Source organism: Thamnophis elegans, chromosome 4 (assembly GCF_009769535.1).
Source record: "Thamnophis elegans isolate rThaEle1 chromosome 4, rThaEle1.pri, whole genome shotgun sequence".
NCBI lineage: Eukaryota > Metazoa > Chordata > Lepidosauria > Squamata > Colubridae > Thamnophis > Thamnophis elegans.
This window is the reverse complement of record NC_045544.1, coordinates 12,992,979-13,012,504: the sequence shown is the minus strand read 5'-3', so window position 1 is coordinate 13,012,504 and position 19,526 is coordinate 12,992,979. Positions and strand designations below refer to the sequence as shown.

The 19,526-nt window shown below is 40.2% G+C and overlaps 1 protein-coding gene across 1 annotated transcript; it reads right to left on the bottom strand.

The window, feature by feature from the left end:
- Nucleotides 1–865: 865 nt before the first annotated feature.
- On the bottom strand, nt 866–19,438 carry OGFRL1 (opioid growth factor receptor like 1). The gene is made up of 8 exons (XM_032216593.1): nt 19,110–19,438; nt 18,918–18,953; nt 10,173–10,259; nt 7,988–8,066; nt 6,194–6,272; nt 6,031–6,097; nt 5,765–5,910; nt 866–2,706 (listed from the first exon to the last, which is right to left on the bottom strand). The coding sequence occupies exons 1-8, from the start codon at nt 19,365–19,367 to the stop codon at nt 1,956–1,958; spliced, it is 1,503 nt and encodes a 500-aa protein (XP_032072484.1). The 5' UTR covers nt 19,368–19,438; the 3' UTR covers nt 866–1,955.
- Nucleotides 19,439–19,526: the final 88 nt, after the last annotated feature.

Sequence of the window (19,526 nt, the reverse complement as noted above, 5' to 3'; positions counted from 1 at the left end):
TTCAACTTTTAGACATGTCACTCCTTCCCTGGGAATACTTCCTGGGTCAGAGGTGAAGAGAGGGAGAAGCAAGGGAACAGCGCGATTCCTTGTCACAAATTAGATTAGATTAGATTAATTTGGCTTGTATGCCGCCCTATTCCCGGAAGACTCAGGGCGGCTAACAATAAGAAGGGAAGGGGGGGGGGGGTACAAAAAAGATAAAAAACAACAATTTAAAATTCAACAACAGTCGTAACGTCTGATGGGGCTGGATAATTCAACAGCCCCAGGCCTGCCGGAACAGCCAGGTCTTAGTTGCTTTGCGGAAGGCCGGAAGGGTAGTAAGGGTCCGGATCTCAGCGGGGAGATTGTTCCATCAGGCCAGAGCAGCCACAGAGAAGGCCCTCCCCCAGGGAGTCACCAGCCGACATTGGCCGGCAGATGGAATTCGGAGGAGGCCTAGTCTGTGGGATCTAATAGGTCTTTGGGATGTGAAAATATCAACATGCTTAGAAGGTTTCTCCTTCAGTAGATTCCCACAGTGAAATTATGGGTAGGAATTTTCAGGAAGGCTGGGAGAGAAAATAAGATGAAATCTCCTAGCTGTAAAGGGCTTTCTAAATCCGTTCTGAAATTATAGCAAGGTCATATTTAAAATAGTGTTTCTCTGCCCTAGAAAAGCTGCATACACAATTTTTTTTTTTGGGGGGGGGTCTTTTCAACGTTTAAATTTTCCTGTGTTTTATACCATGGGAATGAAACCTCTCAAGTCAAATGATTCCCTCCTACCAGTGATTGCTCCAGATACTGAAGCAGTGGTGGATTTCAATTTATTTTACTACTGGTTCACTTGTGCACATGTGCATGAGTATGCGCAGAAGCATCTGGCTGGGTGGGCGCAGCCTCCCGCTTCTGCCACTACCCGTTTTCCCAATCCGGGGTGAACCAGCAGAAACCCACCTCTGTACTGAAGTAAAACATGGACGAAATGCTTACCTTCATTCTCAGAGGTGTGCAACTCCATGCGAAGAACAACAACAAAAAGGAAGGGGGATGAAGCGAGATAACAAATAATGGAAAGCAGAAAGCATGCAAGCAGAATACAATTTTATCCCATTTTACATTCGCAAGAATTTTGCTGATGTATCATTAGGGTAAATGAGTATTCCCTGTCCAACTTTTCATTTGGAATATCACACCTGAGCTAGGTTTTAGTATTTTATTTAAAAAAAAACATTTAAAAACTGTACTCTTAACAGTTTGGAATCCAATTTTTCCCACACTTCACTCAGTACACTGTCTTAGAGGAGACATCAAGAAAAATGGCAATAACAAAACTGTAAGAGTATGTTTGGAGGCTGGTATGCAAATGGTAGCGATTTGCTATTTTGCTGCATTTTCTCATAATAACCCAGGGAAATTAATTACGGCTCCTTATAGTCAAGCTTGAAAAAGAGCTGAATTAATATAGTTTGCCCGTTGTGATTCAAGGCTGTGCTTGACTTTAGCTCAAGTCTCTGCGGTCCACTTTCTGTGTTAAATAAGAATACAGCTAAATTCCAATTTTTAAGCAGTGGTAGGCACTCTATAAACATTAGCATAGTTATCGGCTGAAGAGACGCTAACTTTGGCTCCTTGGAAGTCTACCTTGCATCCATATTTTGAAAACAAAACCTTAAAATTAATTAAGAGAGTTTAAATAAAATACATAATAAAAATCAATGTTGGATTTTTATGCATAGAAAACAGATTCAAAGGAAGTTGGTTTTTTTTTCTTAGACTTAAGCAATATGCAGTTTTGTAAGCTTAATACATAGCTGGGAGAAGTACAAACCGTAAACAAATTAAGGACGCCACAACCCCGACAAGGCTAAGCTGTTGTAGCCAGCGTTGGATCCAGTACCAAAGATCTCTTGTTCCTGAACAATTTTCTACAAGTGAAAAACCATTGTGCCATATGCAGGTAGAAGATTTCATTCTTTATTTCTTACAGATGAGCTCGCCAGGTTTTTATCCTTACATATATTGTCTTGCATATCGGATGATATATTTGTTGAATCGTTTTTAGTCTCACATGAATCTTTTTCTATGTCTTCCAAATGTTTACAGTCCTGGCTAACGTTCTCCTTGTTTTTGCCTTTATGTTTCTTTAAATGAGAAATAGTCTCCTTCTGATTCAAAGGCTCAACAATGTCCATTTTAGTGCTGTGACAGTCAGCACTACTATTTTTCACCATACTGCTCTGCTTAACAACTTCAGGGGAGCCTGTTTTCTTACTCTGGTCGCTATCTGTACCGTTTTTAATATGCTCTGTCTTTTTCTCGTCGTTTGTTTTATTCCTCGAGTTACAAATTTCGGATGCGTTCTTGAGATCTTTTGTCTTTTTATGTTTACAAGTGGAGCTGTTGCGAAGGGACACTGGTGAAGCCAGCTTTTTATTTGGTTTGCTTCCTTCCACCTTCGGCTTCCTTGGTGGGCCCCATATGAAGTGGTCAGAAGGGGTGTAGTGCTGTTGGGCAAACCGCAGAAGTTTCCTCCTCTCTCTTCGATCTCTTATGGTGTACACAAAATATTCCAGAGCGCTCTGTTTAATGTTGGGAATGGTTTCTTCCACCAGAGCCTCGTGTAGAATCAATTTCACGAGAGGAGGCTTGAAACTCTCATAACCAAGTTCACCAAGACTCTTCAGAATCCGGGTGATTCTCAGATAATTATGTTGGGATCTGCAAAGAAAGATACATCTGATTCAAAATGACCGAAAGAAAAAATAATTATCTCAGAGGAGGAAAAAAATTAGCTGAAAAAAATCATCGCTTGTACCCTTGATGAAAGAAGGATTGAATGTCAAATATCAAGTGAAAGGTCTTCTAGATAAGTTGTAACCATCAGTTATATGTTATGGAATATAAATCCATAAGTGACAAAAGTATCATTCCTCTTCACTGATTGTTTGATGGCCAGAAACCAATAAACAACAAAAAGAGAACCACACAATAAACCGAATCTGAAACAATTGGTACTAAAAAGGGGATATTAGGTGAATTTCTGCAAGCTATGGCTGTTGTTAAAAAGTTGGCAATCTTCTTAGTGGTTACCATATTTGGTCTTGCAGAGGGAAATCGGAAAGCTATTAGTCAAATGACTAAGATTTCTGGCAATCAGGTTTTTGCCAAATGCTATGAGTGACTGAATAGACAATTTAAAGAATATAATTCACCGACTCAACCTCTATGTCTGAACATACACAAATATAGTTATCATACGGAAGACTATACCTGCCTCGTGTCATCCTAATAGGCGAAGCATCAATTTAGGCCAATGTAAAAAAAAAAAAAAAAAACCTACTCCAGTGAGAAACTTGTAAGATGTTATAAAAATATCTAAGGATAGTCCAAGAGGTATGAATGATAATGAAAATGAGTAAATGTAGCTCTGTCATTTTGAAGACCTAAATGCCAAATCCTCCAAAATCAAAACTTTGATGGTCCGAAGAATGATATACAATGTACCAAACAGTGGTGGGATTCAGCCAGTTCGCACCTATTCGGGAGAACCGGTTGGTAACTTTCGAAGTAGTTCAGAGAACCGATTGTTAGAAGAAATCTCCTTTTGTTTTTTCCCCACTTTACAGGGCTAATCCTGTAAGGAAGGCAGGCAGGAAACATTCTAGTGTTGTTTCTAGCCTAATCTTTATTGACCTGCTTACAGAAACTGCCTCTCCGGTTAACCCTTATTACATTGTAACAGTTAAGGCGAAGCGTCCATCGACCTGAGTGACCTTGAGTTGGCCATGCCCACCCAGTCACATGACCACCGAGCCCCACCTACCCAGATGGTCATTAGGGCAGAGAACCGGTTGTTAAATTATTTGAATCCCACCACTGGTACCAAATCAGAGTCAGGTTGCTTGCCTAAAGGTGCTCTCTAGAACATTATTTTCAATGAGAAAGAGACATGGCATTTTCTTAGGCTGGCCCCAAGTGAGATACAGCCATACACAACACTTAAGAGCTTTTGAGGTTGAGAGAGGAATATAAAGAACAGTTTTTGGAAGTCTAGACTGAACAGCTCCCAAGAGAGAGGAGGAGTAAACCCATACCTGGGCACCATATATCAGCAAGTCCACAATCTTGGCTTTATATAATTTAAAGGCTGCAGGGATGCAATTATTGATCTGATGGTTTGTATATTTAAGAATCCCACTAGGGGCCTGGGGGGGATTCTAATTCAGCATTCATGTAATTGATTATTCCAACAGTGAAAAGTTAGGAATGAATGCTTAAATAGTAACATGCCAAGTCCTTAATTTGGTCAAATGCTCTATTATTAATTATTAATTGAGACCAAAACTTATTTTTGAATAGTTAACTTCAAGTGATGTCCTAAAGCCAAAGATCTCCAGTGCTGCTATAGAGCTGGTATGTGTCATAAATAGAATGGCCACATAATCTGCATGATTGTTTCTTGTAAATAAGAATGGAAATTGATCAATGGGCAAGAGTTGGAGGACAAAAATCTAGCTCGGCAAAAGCCAGGACTATGGTATGAATACAGAAGTTAAACAACAAAGTGTATAGGTAGAAGCAGTTGAATCAGATGCTTCTGGAAAACATTCTGGTCTCGGAACAGACAGAATTCAGATCAGGTGAGGTCCAGGTTTTGTAAAATTTAGCTGAGAAATAGTTTAGTCCTTCTAACTTTTAAGCTACTGCTGAGTCAAGGACAACACTTGATTTTACTCTTCCTAAAAATTTTTGGAGAAAATTAGCACCATTGATTCGTGCATTCCATCTGAAAGGTATCACTTCTTGAAACTGCCTTCCAACATCTGTTTATTCTAGGAACAGCCAATGATGCATAGACAACCAAAAGCTATGATAGCAACATCACTGTTCAAGCCAAATATCATAATCAACCAATGAGGGACAAGTACACAGGGACTCCATTATGGAAACAGTCTCATGTTTCCTAAAAGTGCCTTTCTAGTCTCGTACAGATATTTAATATGTATCAGTGCTATATTCATTGTATTCTACCTCTTGTTAAAACTGATATTACATCTTTCTTTCTACTTTATCTCTTTATTAATGTGGGAGAGAATGTTACTAAATGAAAAGGAGGATATTGGACTCAGAAAAAAAAAGGTGTGGAAACAAGATAAATCTTGCCTATTATGTATACTTTTCCTGCCTTTGATATCATTCAGCATCTCCATACATGTATTTGTCGACTTACGACTCTTTAAAGTTTTAACCTTGAGGCTACTGGATTTGAAGTTTGAAAAATTGTGTTACCCCCATGATCACAGGACCAAATTTTTGGCCATTCAGCAACATGTCCACATTTATGTTCATTTGTAGCATTCCAGTCACATTAGTACATTTTTGCCAAAAAATCGGCACTTAAATCCAGTTTTCAGCAAAACTGTGTCCGTAGTGAATCAGTGGTTTGCTTAATGACCACCACAAAAAAAGGTTGTAAAATTGAATTGGTCACATGACCACCCTATTTTACAACTATCACAACTTATAACCAAGAGGGAAGGAAAGCATGGTAACTGCTTAGAACAGTGTTTCTCAACCTTGGTAACTTGAAGATATCCGGACTTCAACTCCCAGAATTCCCCAGCCAGCGAATGCTTTCGCTGGCTGGGGAATTCTGGGAGTTGAAGTCCAGACATCTTCAAGTTGCCAAGGTTGAGAAACACTGGCTTAGAAAAACAAATCTGGAGAGAATTGTCTGGCTTTCAGTCCTCAAGCATTTTCTGAAGATATAACTTACTCATTCAAGTGTTGGAATCTTTCTTGCCAGTTAGCAGCTCGTGCTACATTCCCAGTTTTATCAATTAATTTTATCCCGAAAAACTCCAGCATCATTTTGTAAGCTAACAGGAATCTTCGAATGGCTTCTTTCGTTTTTTTGAACTCCTGTAACAGATTTTTTTTTTTTTTACAAAAACGCACAAACACCAAGAGCATTAAATATACAAAATTATTCTAGTTTAAATGATTAAGTATTAGCATTACATTATGAATTAGATGCTTTACCTCAATTTCACAGGTTGTTAATTCTTTTGCATAGAAATTCAGTCCTTGCTCTCTGAGTGGAAACAACCTACATTCAAAACAGATGTACAAGTTTTTTCCTGAAACTGAAATGGCTTTAACCAGTTTACTACAAAAGAAATTAAAAAGAATAAAAGGCACCAACCATTGTATGTAAGTGTGATTGTGTTCCAACTTTTCATAATCTCCTTTCCATTTATTCAGCACCTCTTCAATATAAACCCCTATAAATATACCAAAGGAACATAACTTTCTAAATACCATTCAGAAAGGAAGTATAAATATAAGTATAAAAATCTTTAAAAAGCATTTTTAGCATTAGTATTGATGGCTAAAATGAATACATTAATATTTTTTCTATAGTTGAAGGATAAGGAAATATATGAGGTTAACTGTTGCCAAAGATCAAACAATAAGTTCTTTGTCCTTCTTTACTGGTTGAAGACCTCCAAGGTCTCTTCCACCATCTATGATTAAATGATTCTAAGTACATAGACTGTCAGTGGTGCAAAGCTAACTTCAGAATCATGGTGTCACGAAGACCTTCAGAAGGGCATGAAATTTCCTGAGACTTCTAGGAAACCTAAGCTGAATCACACTGGAAGGATTTTTGAGCTCTTTCCTCCATTAAGTAGGACAGCAAATCCTCACTGCAGCCACATACATTGATGTTCTAAGTCTTAAACTCAGGGTAATGCCTCAAGGACCTATTTTGGGGGAGAAAATCATGATGAGAATCCTGGCAAACCAGATGATATGTCAGATAATATGTCTTACTTCTATGTCAATATGCATAAACTAGAGCTATAAAGTTAAATGCAAAGTGGAACTACTGTGGGCCATCTGATTTATATAGATCTGAAACTGAACCAGGGACGTGCAGTCAGGGGAGGCAGGGCCTCACCACTGTCATCATGAAAAGAAAAGAAAAATGTAAAAGATAAAAGGCTGAGGTAGTTGCTGCCAGAGTCAGTGGATGACTCTGCTTAGTGCTTAACTGTTTAAAAAAGCCTCTAAAAAACTACAGGAGGAGGCGGGAGAACGAGGTGCCTCATCTAGTCTGACTTTATGATCACTCGAGCAGAGCTAAGCAAGGGTTAAAAGCCGAAAAATTCCTGACGTAATGAGGCACGTCATTCTCCTGCCTCCTATAGAGGGCGGTTTTTTTAGAGGCTTTTTTAAACAGTTAAGCAGAATCATCCACACGGTGACTCTGTCAGAAACTAGCTCAGCCTTCAGCTCTTGTCTTTTTCCTTTTACATTTTTTTTCTTTTCATGATGGCAGGCAAGAGCAGAGTTGAAATCCTCTCTGAAACAGCTGGAAAAGGTATGTGATTGCATGCAGAGCCACGTTACCTTCTCTCTCTCTCTCTCTCTCTTTCTCTCTCTCTCTCTCTCTCTCTCTCTCTCTCTCACACACACACACACAGCTGGATAAAAGTATATAAGCCCAGCTTCACTGATTACAAGTTTGAAAAGGCAACGTGGCTCCACCTGCAATCAAAGGCTCGGATCGGAAGACAGCAGGGGAATTGGGGGAGGGGTATTGCAGAGGAGCTACTTTCAAGCCATTGGAAAATATATCCAATCCAACTTCTGTGTTTGTGTTTGTTTGAGATTGAGTGAGTGAGAGAGGGATCCAACTTCTCTGTGCATGTGTCTGTTTGAGAGAGGGGGAAGGGAGGGAGAGGGGGAGGAAGGAGAGGGAGGGAGAAGAAAAAGAATAGTGGAAAACTTTTTCGCAAAGGAGAAAAACAAATGCTGTCGCTTTAAATCGGAACTGAGTATGCCTGGTTGTGGAATTCTGGGAGTTGAAGTCCACAAGTCTAAAAAAATTTGAAACCCCTGTGTCAGTGCCTCACCAGCCATAAACCTCACCGCACGTCACTGAACTGAACTATGTACAAATGATACAATAATCACAGTACTGATTACTTACCATCAGGTTTAAAGGGAATTTTGTTCTTGTAAAAGCGGAGGTTGCATAAATCATTCTGGTATCTCAGTTCTTTAAAGTTCTGCTGAGCAGAAAGGAAGACAAATGCAACAATACTCCGTAAGAAATAGTCTGGAACTGAAATTATTACAGGTATGGTTTTTACATAATCCAAAATACAACTTTGCTAGACTAGAAACAAGATAAGATGGATAAAAATGGAACAAGGTAAATGGATTAAACATTTTAGAAAATTCATCGATATCACAGATAAGCCAATAAAATATAGTAATAGTAAATGTATAATATGAGTTACTAATAGAATATTTGTGGCTCAGGGTCGAATTGTGGGTTCCTTGGTGCTCTCTGGGCTTGGTGGTTTTCTTGTAGATGTTTAATTACTCAACTAGGTAACATCATCAGTGCTAGGAGGGAGAGGGGCTTGCTCTCTGTTTATATGCTCGTAGCATTTCCTGTCTGTTGGTGGGTATGCTCTTGATACAGGATATTGATCAGGGTATTTACTGCTTGATTGTTGGTCTAGTATTAATCTTGGAATATAGTATGAGCAGGGACGTGCAGTTACTAGAGGCAGGGGAGGCATGGCCTCACCAGTCATGAGAAAAAGGAAAGAATTTTAAAGAATTTTTTAAAAATAGTTAAAGCCAAGGTAGTTGCTACCAGATTCACAGTGACTTGGAACAGTGCTTTGTGTTAACCATAGGAGGAGGCCAGAGAAATGGGGGCCTCCTGTGCATAAGGAATTTTTCGCCTTTTAAGAGATAACCAAGGGTTAAAATGAGAAGAATTCCTTATGCAAATGAGGCACGTATTCTCTCGCCTCCTGTAAAGGGCATTTTTAGAGGCTTTTAAGAGTTCTCTGGGAGCAACTAGCTCAGTCTGACAGAGCTCTGGCCTTTCATGAGGGGAGGACAGGGCAGGGCAGGCAGAAGCAGAGTTGAAATCGTCTCTGAAACAGCTGGAAAAAGGTGCGTGTATGGGGAGTGGGGAGGAATTCAAAAAGTTTGATCGGAAGGCAGCAGGGGAAGGGGGGGTATGGCAGAGGAGCTGCTTTCAAGCCTTTGGAAAATATATCCAATCCAACTTCTGTGTTTGTTTGAGAGTGAGTGAAGGATCCAATTTCTCTGTGTACGTGTGTCTGTTTGAGAGGGGGGAGGGAGGGAGAGAGGGAGGAAGGAGGGGGAGGGAGAAGAAAAAAAATGGGAAAACTTATTTTGCAAGGGGGAAAAATGCTGTCGCTTTAAATCGGAACTGAGCATGCCTGGCTGTGGAATTCTGGGAGTTGAAGTCCACAAGTCTAAAAAGTGCCTCACCAGCCCTAAAACTGACCGCACGTCACTGAGTATGAGTTATTAGGCTACTATCCTATAGTCCCTTATTTAGAAGTGAATCTGAGTTGAGCAAGACTGATTTTTGAATAGTCACTTACAGTGTAGAATTGCCCTGTTCAGCTTTAAGTACAATCTCTTAAACAATGTCAGAAACATAAGAGTATATCTATGTGGTTGCTATGAGTTGAAAACAACTTGATGACACATAATCAATCAATCAATCAGTCTTAGACATGTTCAGGGAATAAAGAAAACCACCGAAGTTAAAGAAATCTTGCTGTCAAGTAAGCATATATTTCAAATAGCTGATACATAAAATAAATGGTAAAATGATTACAAGCTCTTTTCAGCTTCTCTTTTTTTTTAGTTTGTCATTTTTGGGATTTCCATATGATATGTAAAAGAAGCAAATTAGTAATTGCACTTTAAAGGTTGTGTTATATATATAGTTCATTTCATTTCTTAATTTTAAATCATGGGCTTTTCTGCAACAAACTTTTTTTTAAAAATCAACATGGAAGCTATAGTAAACTTTTGTAATTCAAAACCTAAGAAATTGTAACTGTTCCCCCAGTTGAGTTCTCTATGCAGTTATCATTAATAAAAACAATTAATGAATAAACATTTGAAATCAAATATAGGTGTATTTTAATAACACCTATCAAAATGGCAATTATAGGAGCCGGTAGAATTCACTAATATCTCCCATTATCCATCTTCCAATGCCACTATATTTTTTTCTAAAAAATTAAGAGTCTCCCATGGAACTGCAGCAGGACATAAGTTTAATACTGCTTTATTTTAATAAACGCTCCCCGAACACAAAATGTTCTTACTGGATATTGATGACGATATTTATATAAGTCTCTTGCAGCATAAAAACTTCTCTTTGGTTTAGCTGTCACATCAACTGAATCATCCCCCTGAAAGAACAAAAAAATCTCAGTGAGAAGCAGCAGAATGAGCATAACCATTTAATTTAAATCTTCCTACCAGGTAACAGAGGTGGGTTCCTACCAGTTCGCACCTATTCGGTAGAACCGGTTCGTCAAATCTACCGAACCGGTTAGAAGAGGTTCCACCAGTGGACCCGGAAAGCAGGCCACACCTACAGAAGAGGTTCCAAAAAATTTTAAAACCCACCACTGCCACAGAGAGAGAGAGAGAGAGAGAGAGAGGGAGAGAGGGAGAGAGAGAGAGAGGGAGAGAGAGAGACAGACTGAGAGAGAGAGAGAGAGAGAGAGAGAGAGAGAGAAAGAGAAATAAATAAATAAATAAATAAATAAAAAAGAAAGAAAAAGAGAGATGAAAGAAAAAAAGAAAAAAGGGACAGAGACAAAAGGAAGGAGAGAAAGACAGAGAGACAGAGACAGATAGACTGACAAAGAGAGAGAGAGAGAGAAATAAATAAATAAATAAAAAAGAAAGAAAAAGAGTGAGAGTTGAAAGAAAAAAAGAAAAAAAGGGACAGAGAGACAAAAGGAAGGAGAGAGAGAGAGAGAGAGAGAGAGAGAGAAAACACATGGCTGGCAAGCCACTCCCACTAGGTCACATGGCCAGCAAGCCACTCCCACAAAGGAGGCCACACCCACAGAGTAGGTTCCAAAATTTTTTGAAACCCACCACTGCCGGGTAATCTTCAATTTGCAATCACAATTGGGACTAGAATTCCCATTGCTAAGCAAGATTGAACCTGATTTGATGACCCTTTTTTTGCCATGATTGTTAAGAAAATGCTGCCGTTGTTAAGTGAATCACATGGTGACTTGTTTTTGCTTGTAGGAAGCTACAGCTAGGAAGATCACAAAGGTGACTCTGGAACAACCACAATCATCATAAACACAAACCAGTTGTCACAAGTCTGAATTTTGATCACATGAGAGTAGGGCAGTGTTTCTCAACCTTGTCAACTTGAAGATGTCTGGACTTCAACCCCCAGAATTCCCCAGCCAGCGAATGCTGGCTGGGGAATTCTGGGGGTTGAAGTCCAAACATCTTCAAGTTGACAAGGTTGAGAAACACTGCAGTAGGGAATACTGTAGCAAGCTTAAGTGTGAGAATCGGTCATAAGTAACTTTTTTCAGTGCCATTGTAACTTCAAACAATCACTAAAAGAATGGTTGTAAATTGAGGACTACCTGTATATGGCGGCATGAATTTATATTATTTCCACATCTCTATTTGAATTATTTGGATATTCCATTCCACTCCGGGTTTTTTTTCCTCTTGCTTTTGAGATCCTCTCCAACCATGATTCTTACATCTTCCACCCCAGATCTCCTGAAGCTTAGAAGATCTTCCAAAAGAACTCTACTTAATGTTTACCAGTTCCAGGTATGACTGCCACCGAAAATGTTAATGAATAACACAAATAGGCAACATTGAAGTTTTACAGCCATATATATCAGTAAGCTTTTTCAAGGAATCTTATTTGTCTTCAAGACTAAGATTTGATGTTTCCCATTTGATGGATCTGATAACAAGCAATGACACTATTCAATCAGGTTACCTCTCTCCAAAAATTACTCGAATGAACTACCTTGGGTTAAGTTTACACATTGTGTTAAGTCACATACAACGCTTATAATCCAGATTGTAACATACTAAGGTAAACACTATAACAGAGTCTTTGATTGAGATGGATGGTTATAGAAACTGAATAAATAATTGTTTGAGAACAACTGTCTCAATCTAGGGGGGAACTTAAGCAGGGAGTTAGTCCGGACTCATTATGTAAGCACAAAAGGCCAATATATATATATCTCTCTCTCCTCCCCCCCCCCCCCCCCCACAAACACATCTAAATGCATTTTAATCTTATTCCCAATGAAAGCTGCCAGGATGGGGAGATTCCTCTGAAATAGTCATAAAACAATAAAGTAGCTAGACAATCAGATATGAGGGTCTGTTTTTTCACGCCTGACATGAACCCAGTTTTTATACAAACCCAGTTTGTATATAAACAAAAGTATAGATGTAAATGTTATAGGTTTTATTGTGATGTTCCTACTTTTTGAAACAATTGTCATTACGGAAATGAGAGGGCCTATATGAATATAATTAATATAGTAAGAACTATCACATAGACATTGTCATATAATTTTCATATAACTCTGAACTTTGCAGGCAATCCTATAAACTTCTGTGATGATTAAGTTGGAACAACTACCATATGATATATAAATACGCACGATTTTTGAATCATCACTGACCAATTGTATTAAAAGAATGAAACCATTCTGTATTGCAAGTTAAAAAGCTAAGTTTGCAAAACTGTATCTCAGTTTAAAAAGCAGATAAAGTTAAGATCAGTAGGAGATAAAAGGGGTTTTTTTGTGCCAGTCAATAGCTAGAGAACAGCTAGACGTTTGTAAAACAATATTCAAATATATAGAATTGGCAGTGAAATCTCAGAGCAATCTTTGGAATGTCACTGTGTACCATATCAGCAGTCACTAATAATCATGCCTCATAGTCTGAGCAATACTTTAAAAGTGTTAGAACTGTTCACATGCAGAGAAAGCTATTACATGAACCTTGAAACACAGAACTGCAATATACCTCAGTGTACCTGTTCCCCTACTCAAAGCTAACTTGAATAAACTATCACATAAAACATAAAACAACGGGTAGAAGTAGTTTTACTGTGGACAGGTAGTTCACACAGGAGTATTTCATTTCCTTATGATACTGGAGAATCTCATTTTAATATGTACAGTATGTTGATGAGTGTAGGATTGAAACATTGGACCAAAACATTAACTATAGCAATTCCAAACCAATTCAAATGTTCAAAAATTTCCTATTCTATACACACACACACACACAATTACCTGTAACTTCACATTAATTTTTGTAATTGTCCTTGGGATCACCAAATATTTTCTTGACAGTACCTATAGAACAGGGGTGTCAAACTCCATGACCCGACAAAAGGGCGAACGAAAAAACCGCAACCGACTAAACCGCGTCGCTGACGTCATCAACGCGGCGACAACAGCCAGCAGGGAGAAAGAAGGGCGCTTTAAATAGCGCGTTGAAAGAAAGCCGATTCAACTTAAGGTAAGGGTTAGGTTTAGGGTTAAGTTTAGGGTTAGGTTTAGGGTTAGGTTTAGGGTTAGGTTTAGGGTTAGGTTTAGGGTTAGGTTTAGGGTTAGGTTTAGGGTTAGGTTTAGGGTTAGGTTTAGGGTTAGGTTTAGGGTTAGGGGTTAAGTTTAGGTTTAGGGTTTACAGCGTGCTTCTGTCTCCGCGCTGTTGTCGCCCTGTTGATGACGTCAGCGACGCAGTTTAGTCGGGCGCGGTTTTGTCGTTCGCCCTTTTGTCGGTGAACCGTCAAACTCAAGGCCCAGGGGCTGCATCCAACCTGTGGGTACCAAGCTCTGTTTTCATGGCAGAGGGTTGCAGGAGGTTGTGGCAGCCGAAAATGGAGATTGGGAGCCTGCTTCTTCTGGCAGAGCACTTGGGTCACCACAGGCACCTCTGACATGAGTGACATCGAGCTGGCCACGCCCCCCCGAGGTAAAAAACAACCCTCAATGAAATCAAGTTTGACACCCGTGATAGAGAATACAACATTATAAAAATAGGTATTTTTAAAATCTTGTATTTGTGAGAATCTGCTTAACTATGTGATGCTACTGCAATCTCCTGTACTCAGCTGATATAGGCAGGATTGGTCAGGAGATCACTAAAAAGAAACAAGGTTGTAGGCTAGATTGCAAACATTAAAAACCTATCCAAGAAAACAACCAATGGGAACCAAATTATGTTCAGTTGCCAAGAAAATTGCATTAATGTGGCTATGAACTTGCCAGTGGAATTTGATTTGAAGTAACTTTTCCTCTTAACAAGAATGATGTTGCCTATATTTTATCCAGCAAGAAGAAAAGATCTCTAAACAAAGTAATGTACCATAAATGTTCTAATGACTGAATCCATCTCTTTCCCTATCTTTCATACCGAGCATGTGGGACTGATGATGAAACAATCAAAGTAGGTTTCCTAAACTACAGGTAGTCCTCAACTTACAACCATTTGTTAGTGACCATTTAAAGTTACTAAAAAAAGTGACTTATGACCGTTCTACACACTCACGACCACTATAGTATACCTGTAGTTAGAGGACCAAAATTCAGGCACATGACAATTGGTTCATATTTTTGTTATAAGAGCCGAGGTGGCGCAGTGGTTAGGGTGCAGTACTGCAGGCCACTTCAGCTGACTGCTATCTGCAGTTCAGCAGTTCTAATCTCACCGGCTCAAGGTTGACTCAGCCTTCCATCCTTCCGAGGTGGGTAAAATGAGGACCCGGATTCTTGGGGGCAATATGCTGACTCTGTAAACCGCTTAGAGAGGGCTGAAAGCCCTATGAAGCGGTATATAAGTCTAACTGCTATTGCTATTGCTATTTAGGATGGTTGCTGTGTCCTGGGGTCAGTCATGTATCACCTCCTGAATGTGCTGACAAGCAAAGTCAATGGGGAAGCCAGATTCACTTAATAAGTGTGTCACTAACTTAACTGCAGTGATTCTCTTAGCAACTGTGGCAAGAAAGGCAAGAAATGGAGCAAAACTGTTTTAACAACTGTCACGCTTAGCCAGAGATATTTTGGGCTCAACTATAGTTATAAGTCAAGGACTACCTGCATTAGCTATTCTGATGGTTGCAAGACAGTGTGTGTGTGTGTGTGTGTGTGTGTGTGTGTGTAAGTCAAATCTGTCCGGTGACTTAAACTCGTGACCCGTCAAAACCGCGGTCCACAAAAGCGCGATCGACGAAAGCGCGCATTTGACGTCATCACAGCGCGACGAAACAATTAAAAATTGAAATAAAAATTAAATTAAAGCAAGCCGATTCACATAAAGGTAAGGGTTAGGTTTAGGTTTAGGGTTAGGGTTAGGTTAAGGGTTAGGGTTAGGTTTAGAGCGTTAGGGTTACGTTTAGCATTAGGTTAAGGGTTAACGTTAGGTTTAGCGTTACGTTAATGGTTAGGTATAGGGTTAGATTTAGGGTTAGGTTAAGGGTTAGGTTTAGGGTTAGGTTTGGGGGGGTTAGGGTAAGGTTTTCACTTTATTTTTACATTTTTCGATCACAGCGCGATGTTTTCGTCACGCTGTGATGATGTCAAATGCGCGCTTTCGTCGACCGCGATTTTGTCGTCCGCGGTTTTGTGGTGGAACCACTTAAACTAACACTAATCCAAGAAATACTTTTGAGTAAAATATTTGTAAATATTAAACGAACTTGAATGAAGACTTTAAATGATCAAAATAACTATTTATGTTTAAGGAAGAACCTGCAAACTGCATATCCAGAATCAGGGCTGATGTTTTCTGATGTTTAGTAGCATTCATATAAACTTCAGCTGGGGTTTGGTTCGGAGCTGCAGATTAGGAAATAATAAGCACCCTTACAGTGCAATCCTACATTCGGTATATCTATTCAGAAATCAGTCACATTGTTTTCAAGAAGGCTTACTCCCACGTAAGTGCACACAGGCTGGCATCCATTCTGTTTTAGTGGCTCTTCTTTTCATTAGTCATACTTCTATTCTTAACCACATTGTATTAGATAAAGCACTTTAATCATTATCCATCATTTTGAAAGATTGGAGCCTCCTAGAGCAGTGTTTTTCAACCTTGGCAACTTGAAGATGTCCGGACTTCAACTCCCAGAATTCCCCAGCCAGCATTCGCTGGCTGGGGAATTCTGGGAGTTGAAGTCCGGACATCTTCAAGTTGCCAAGGTTGAGAAACACTGTCCTAGAGTACCCTGAATAAAGCTGAGAGCGAAATTTGCATCTCTGCATCTCAACAATATTCATCTAATTAGGAACTTTACCAACTACATAAGAAGATACTCAGGCAAACTAATAACAATGGCATTGTTACTTTATTGTATATTGCATTGCACTTCATTCTTACTATTTCTGTAATCGTTTTATTATACTTCCTTTATAATTAACACTAATTATTTTTCTCATTATCTAGAGTTGGGCAACACTGAATTAAAATAACTAATGATCTATCTGTCTATCTCAAACACCTTGGAATGAATGCTTTTATGCATGTGTTTTAGACACTTTCTTGGGGATGCATCTTTTTAGGAATATATAGCTTTTGATAAAGACATAGGTAATACCAATCGTTAGCTATAAACTGTATTTTATTTTCTCTGGGCAATGGTTATTTTCAGTGGTCAGGTTTCTACTAGCATACAAACTAGTATGTAGTAAATGAAATAAATGACTGAGGTTTACAACAATATGATTCTAGGACCATTAATATTACACAAATGGATTTAAAATGATTACTGAAATACAAGCATGTGCCAGGAGAGAGGTAGCAAATTTATAATGCTAGACTAAGTTTTGCCTGAATAATCCCAAAGTCCTTGAGCCTAATGCAAATTCCAGAAATTCCAGAGGTCCAGAGATTATTTGCTATAGTCAACTCAAGTCAAATGCAAGTTGAGTTCAAATCTTGAAGACTTTGTTCACTCATCTAGGAAATTTTCTCAATAGCAACTCTGTACGTCGATATACATGTATATCCTGCCTTTCTACCTATGACCAAAAGGTGAACTATTTAAAGCATCTATAATGTTAAAAAAAAGAGGACGCAGTAACTTAAATACACTGATGAGAGCTAGGAAAAGTAGTTGCAAAGGAAATCATAATTCAGTGCAGAAGTTATATTTTCAAAATTACATTTTCTTACACCTAAAATTCAAATTTAGAAACTACATTATAGTTTGAAAACTGTGTATTATAATTTTCAAGTTTAATAAAAACAAAAACCAAAGTAGATGCACAGAGAAGAGACAACTGCTGGAAAATAATTATTAAATAAAAACAGTGAAGAGTTTACAGTATAGTCTTTATAAAATGTTTTTCTTTCCATATTTTAAGAGAAAATGGTACTCTGAATTTTATCAACACACAAAATAATACAGATTTATTACTATATATTTTGCCCTTTGCTAAATTTCAGAAATGTTTTAATTAAACATACGTATATATCTCTATTTAAAGACATCATTTATGTGTATGTCCATTAAATTTAGCGGGACTATCTGTTGGGATATATATATAGGATTGCACTGGAAAACACATTGGAATGATTTCAGAAAACAAATCCAGGCATATGTTAATGTGCAAACAGAAAACACACACACACACACATACATCTTGAATGGAGTGTGTGTGTGTGTGTGTGTGTGTGTGTGTGTGTGTGTGTGTGTGAGAGAGAGAGAGAGAGAGAGAGAGAGAGAGAGAGAGAGAGAATGAATGAATCAATCTTGAATGTAATGGAATGATTTCAGAAAACAAATCCAGGCATATGTAAATGTGCAAACAGAAAACACACACACACACATCTTGAATGTTGTGTGTGTGTGTGTGTGTGTGTGTGTGTGTGAGAGAGAGAGAGAGAGAGAGAGAGAGAGAGAGAGAGAGAGAGAGAGAGAGAATGAATGAATGAATGAATGAATCTTGAATGTAAAGCTCTCTGAAATTTGGCCCTGTGTCCTAACTCCTATACTTTTACAGGAGTCATTCTATGGTAGCATACAATACTACCGTCAAAACAGTCAAAATGGGCACATTGCAATGATTTTTTCTTTTAACACGATATTAAGCTTGTGAATTGGAAACAGTATTGAAAGCTGATCTCTGGCTAGAGAGTTTCCCAGAAGAGAATAAAAAATATATCCATTCTAAGTTTTTTTTTCCCTAAAGAAAAGAAACCATCAGAGAATTGGATAAAAGCAGAAGTAGGGTACAGCAATACATCTATTTCTTGAAGCCTCTTCCGATAAGTTATTTCAGTTGTAGACAGGGAAACTCCTGCAAAAGCCTAGAAAGGGTTGCTCTCAATGGGACCCTCAAGCAAATCTACTTCTGAAAACGGCATTTTTTGCCTTCAATCGCGTCGTTCTCTGAAGCGGAGGTTGCAGAGGGAAAGCAACTTGGATTAGGCAAGTCTTGTGATTCTTAATGTTAACAATCATCACAATCTTTTCGAGAGAGAACACCAGGCCGGCTTGTTCAGTCTGCCAAGGAGGAATGCAACAAACCCCAGCCTTTCTTAACACAGCTCCGCTTTCTCCAACCATGCCCCGGACGCAACAGGAAAGGAAAAAACCAAACCGAGGCGGGATGACTAAGCCGGGGCAAGAGGTGGCCAACTAACCCGCTGCTCCCGGTGTGTTTCCCTCCACCTCGCCTACCCGTCCAGCCCGTTTTCTAACACCCGGGGTGGGTGGGGAGGCCGTAGTAGGCACGCCTAGCTTCCAACTCACCAAAGCAGGGAAATATTGAAAGGGGTGCGGAGGGAAGGCAGCGAAAGGGGGGCAAAGCCAGGGCCGAGGGGGGAAACGGAGCCAGAAACGCTTTGGTAACCTTGGCTTCCACCAGCCTCCCATCTGCGCTCCCGTTCCAGGAAAGCCAGGCTCAACCTTGGAAGAGAGCGCGGCGCTGGCCAAGGTGAGCGCCGACGGTCCCGTCCAAGAGATCCCGCACGCCCCCCGCCCCTAGCCCGCCAACCTCCCCGGCAGAAGTTTGCAAGGGGTCCCGGGTTACCTGTTCGGGCCCGGGGGCTTCGCTCTCTCCCTGCTCCTTGCCCTCCGTTTCGTCTTCTTCGTTCAGCCCGTCTCCTCCTCCTCCTCCTTCCTCCTTCTTTTCCTCCCCCTTCTCCTTCTTCTCCTCCGCCACCACCACCTGCTCCTCCTCCGCCTCCTCTTCCTCGGCAGCCCCTTCGCGCTTCTCGGCGGCGGTGGCGGCGGCTTCCGGCCGGCCGCCTGCCGCAGGGAGCGGTTCCTCTGGCGGCGGCTGCTGCTGCTGCCGGTCAGCCGCTGGGTCGTCGCCGTCGTTGCTGCTGCTGCCACCGCCCGCCTGCTCCAACGGTGGCCCTTCTCCCCCGCCGGGGTCCTGAAGCTCGGGCTCGGGCTCGGAATCCGTCTCCCAGGTCGAGTCACAGTCCTCCACCGTGGTGGGCTCCTTGAAGCTGACTCCGCTCAGCAAACTGCCCATCGGGGAAGCGCTGCGGGGACCCGAAGATCCCCCCCTTCCTTGCTTTTTTTGCCTTCCCCCTCCCCGAAGACGCAAAGGGGGTGTAGATCGTCCGGCTCGGAAGAAGGCTGCTCCTGGAGGCCGGCGGTGGGTGGGTGGGTGGGTGGGTGGCCGCGCCGG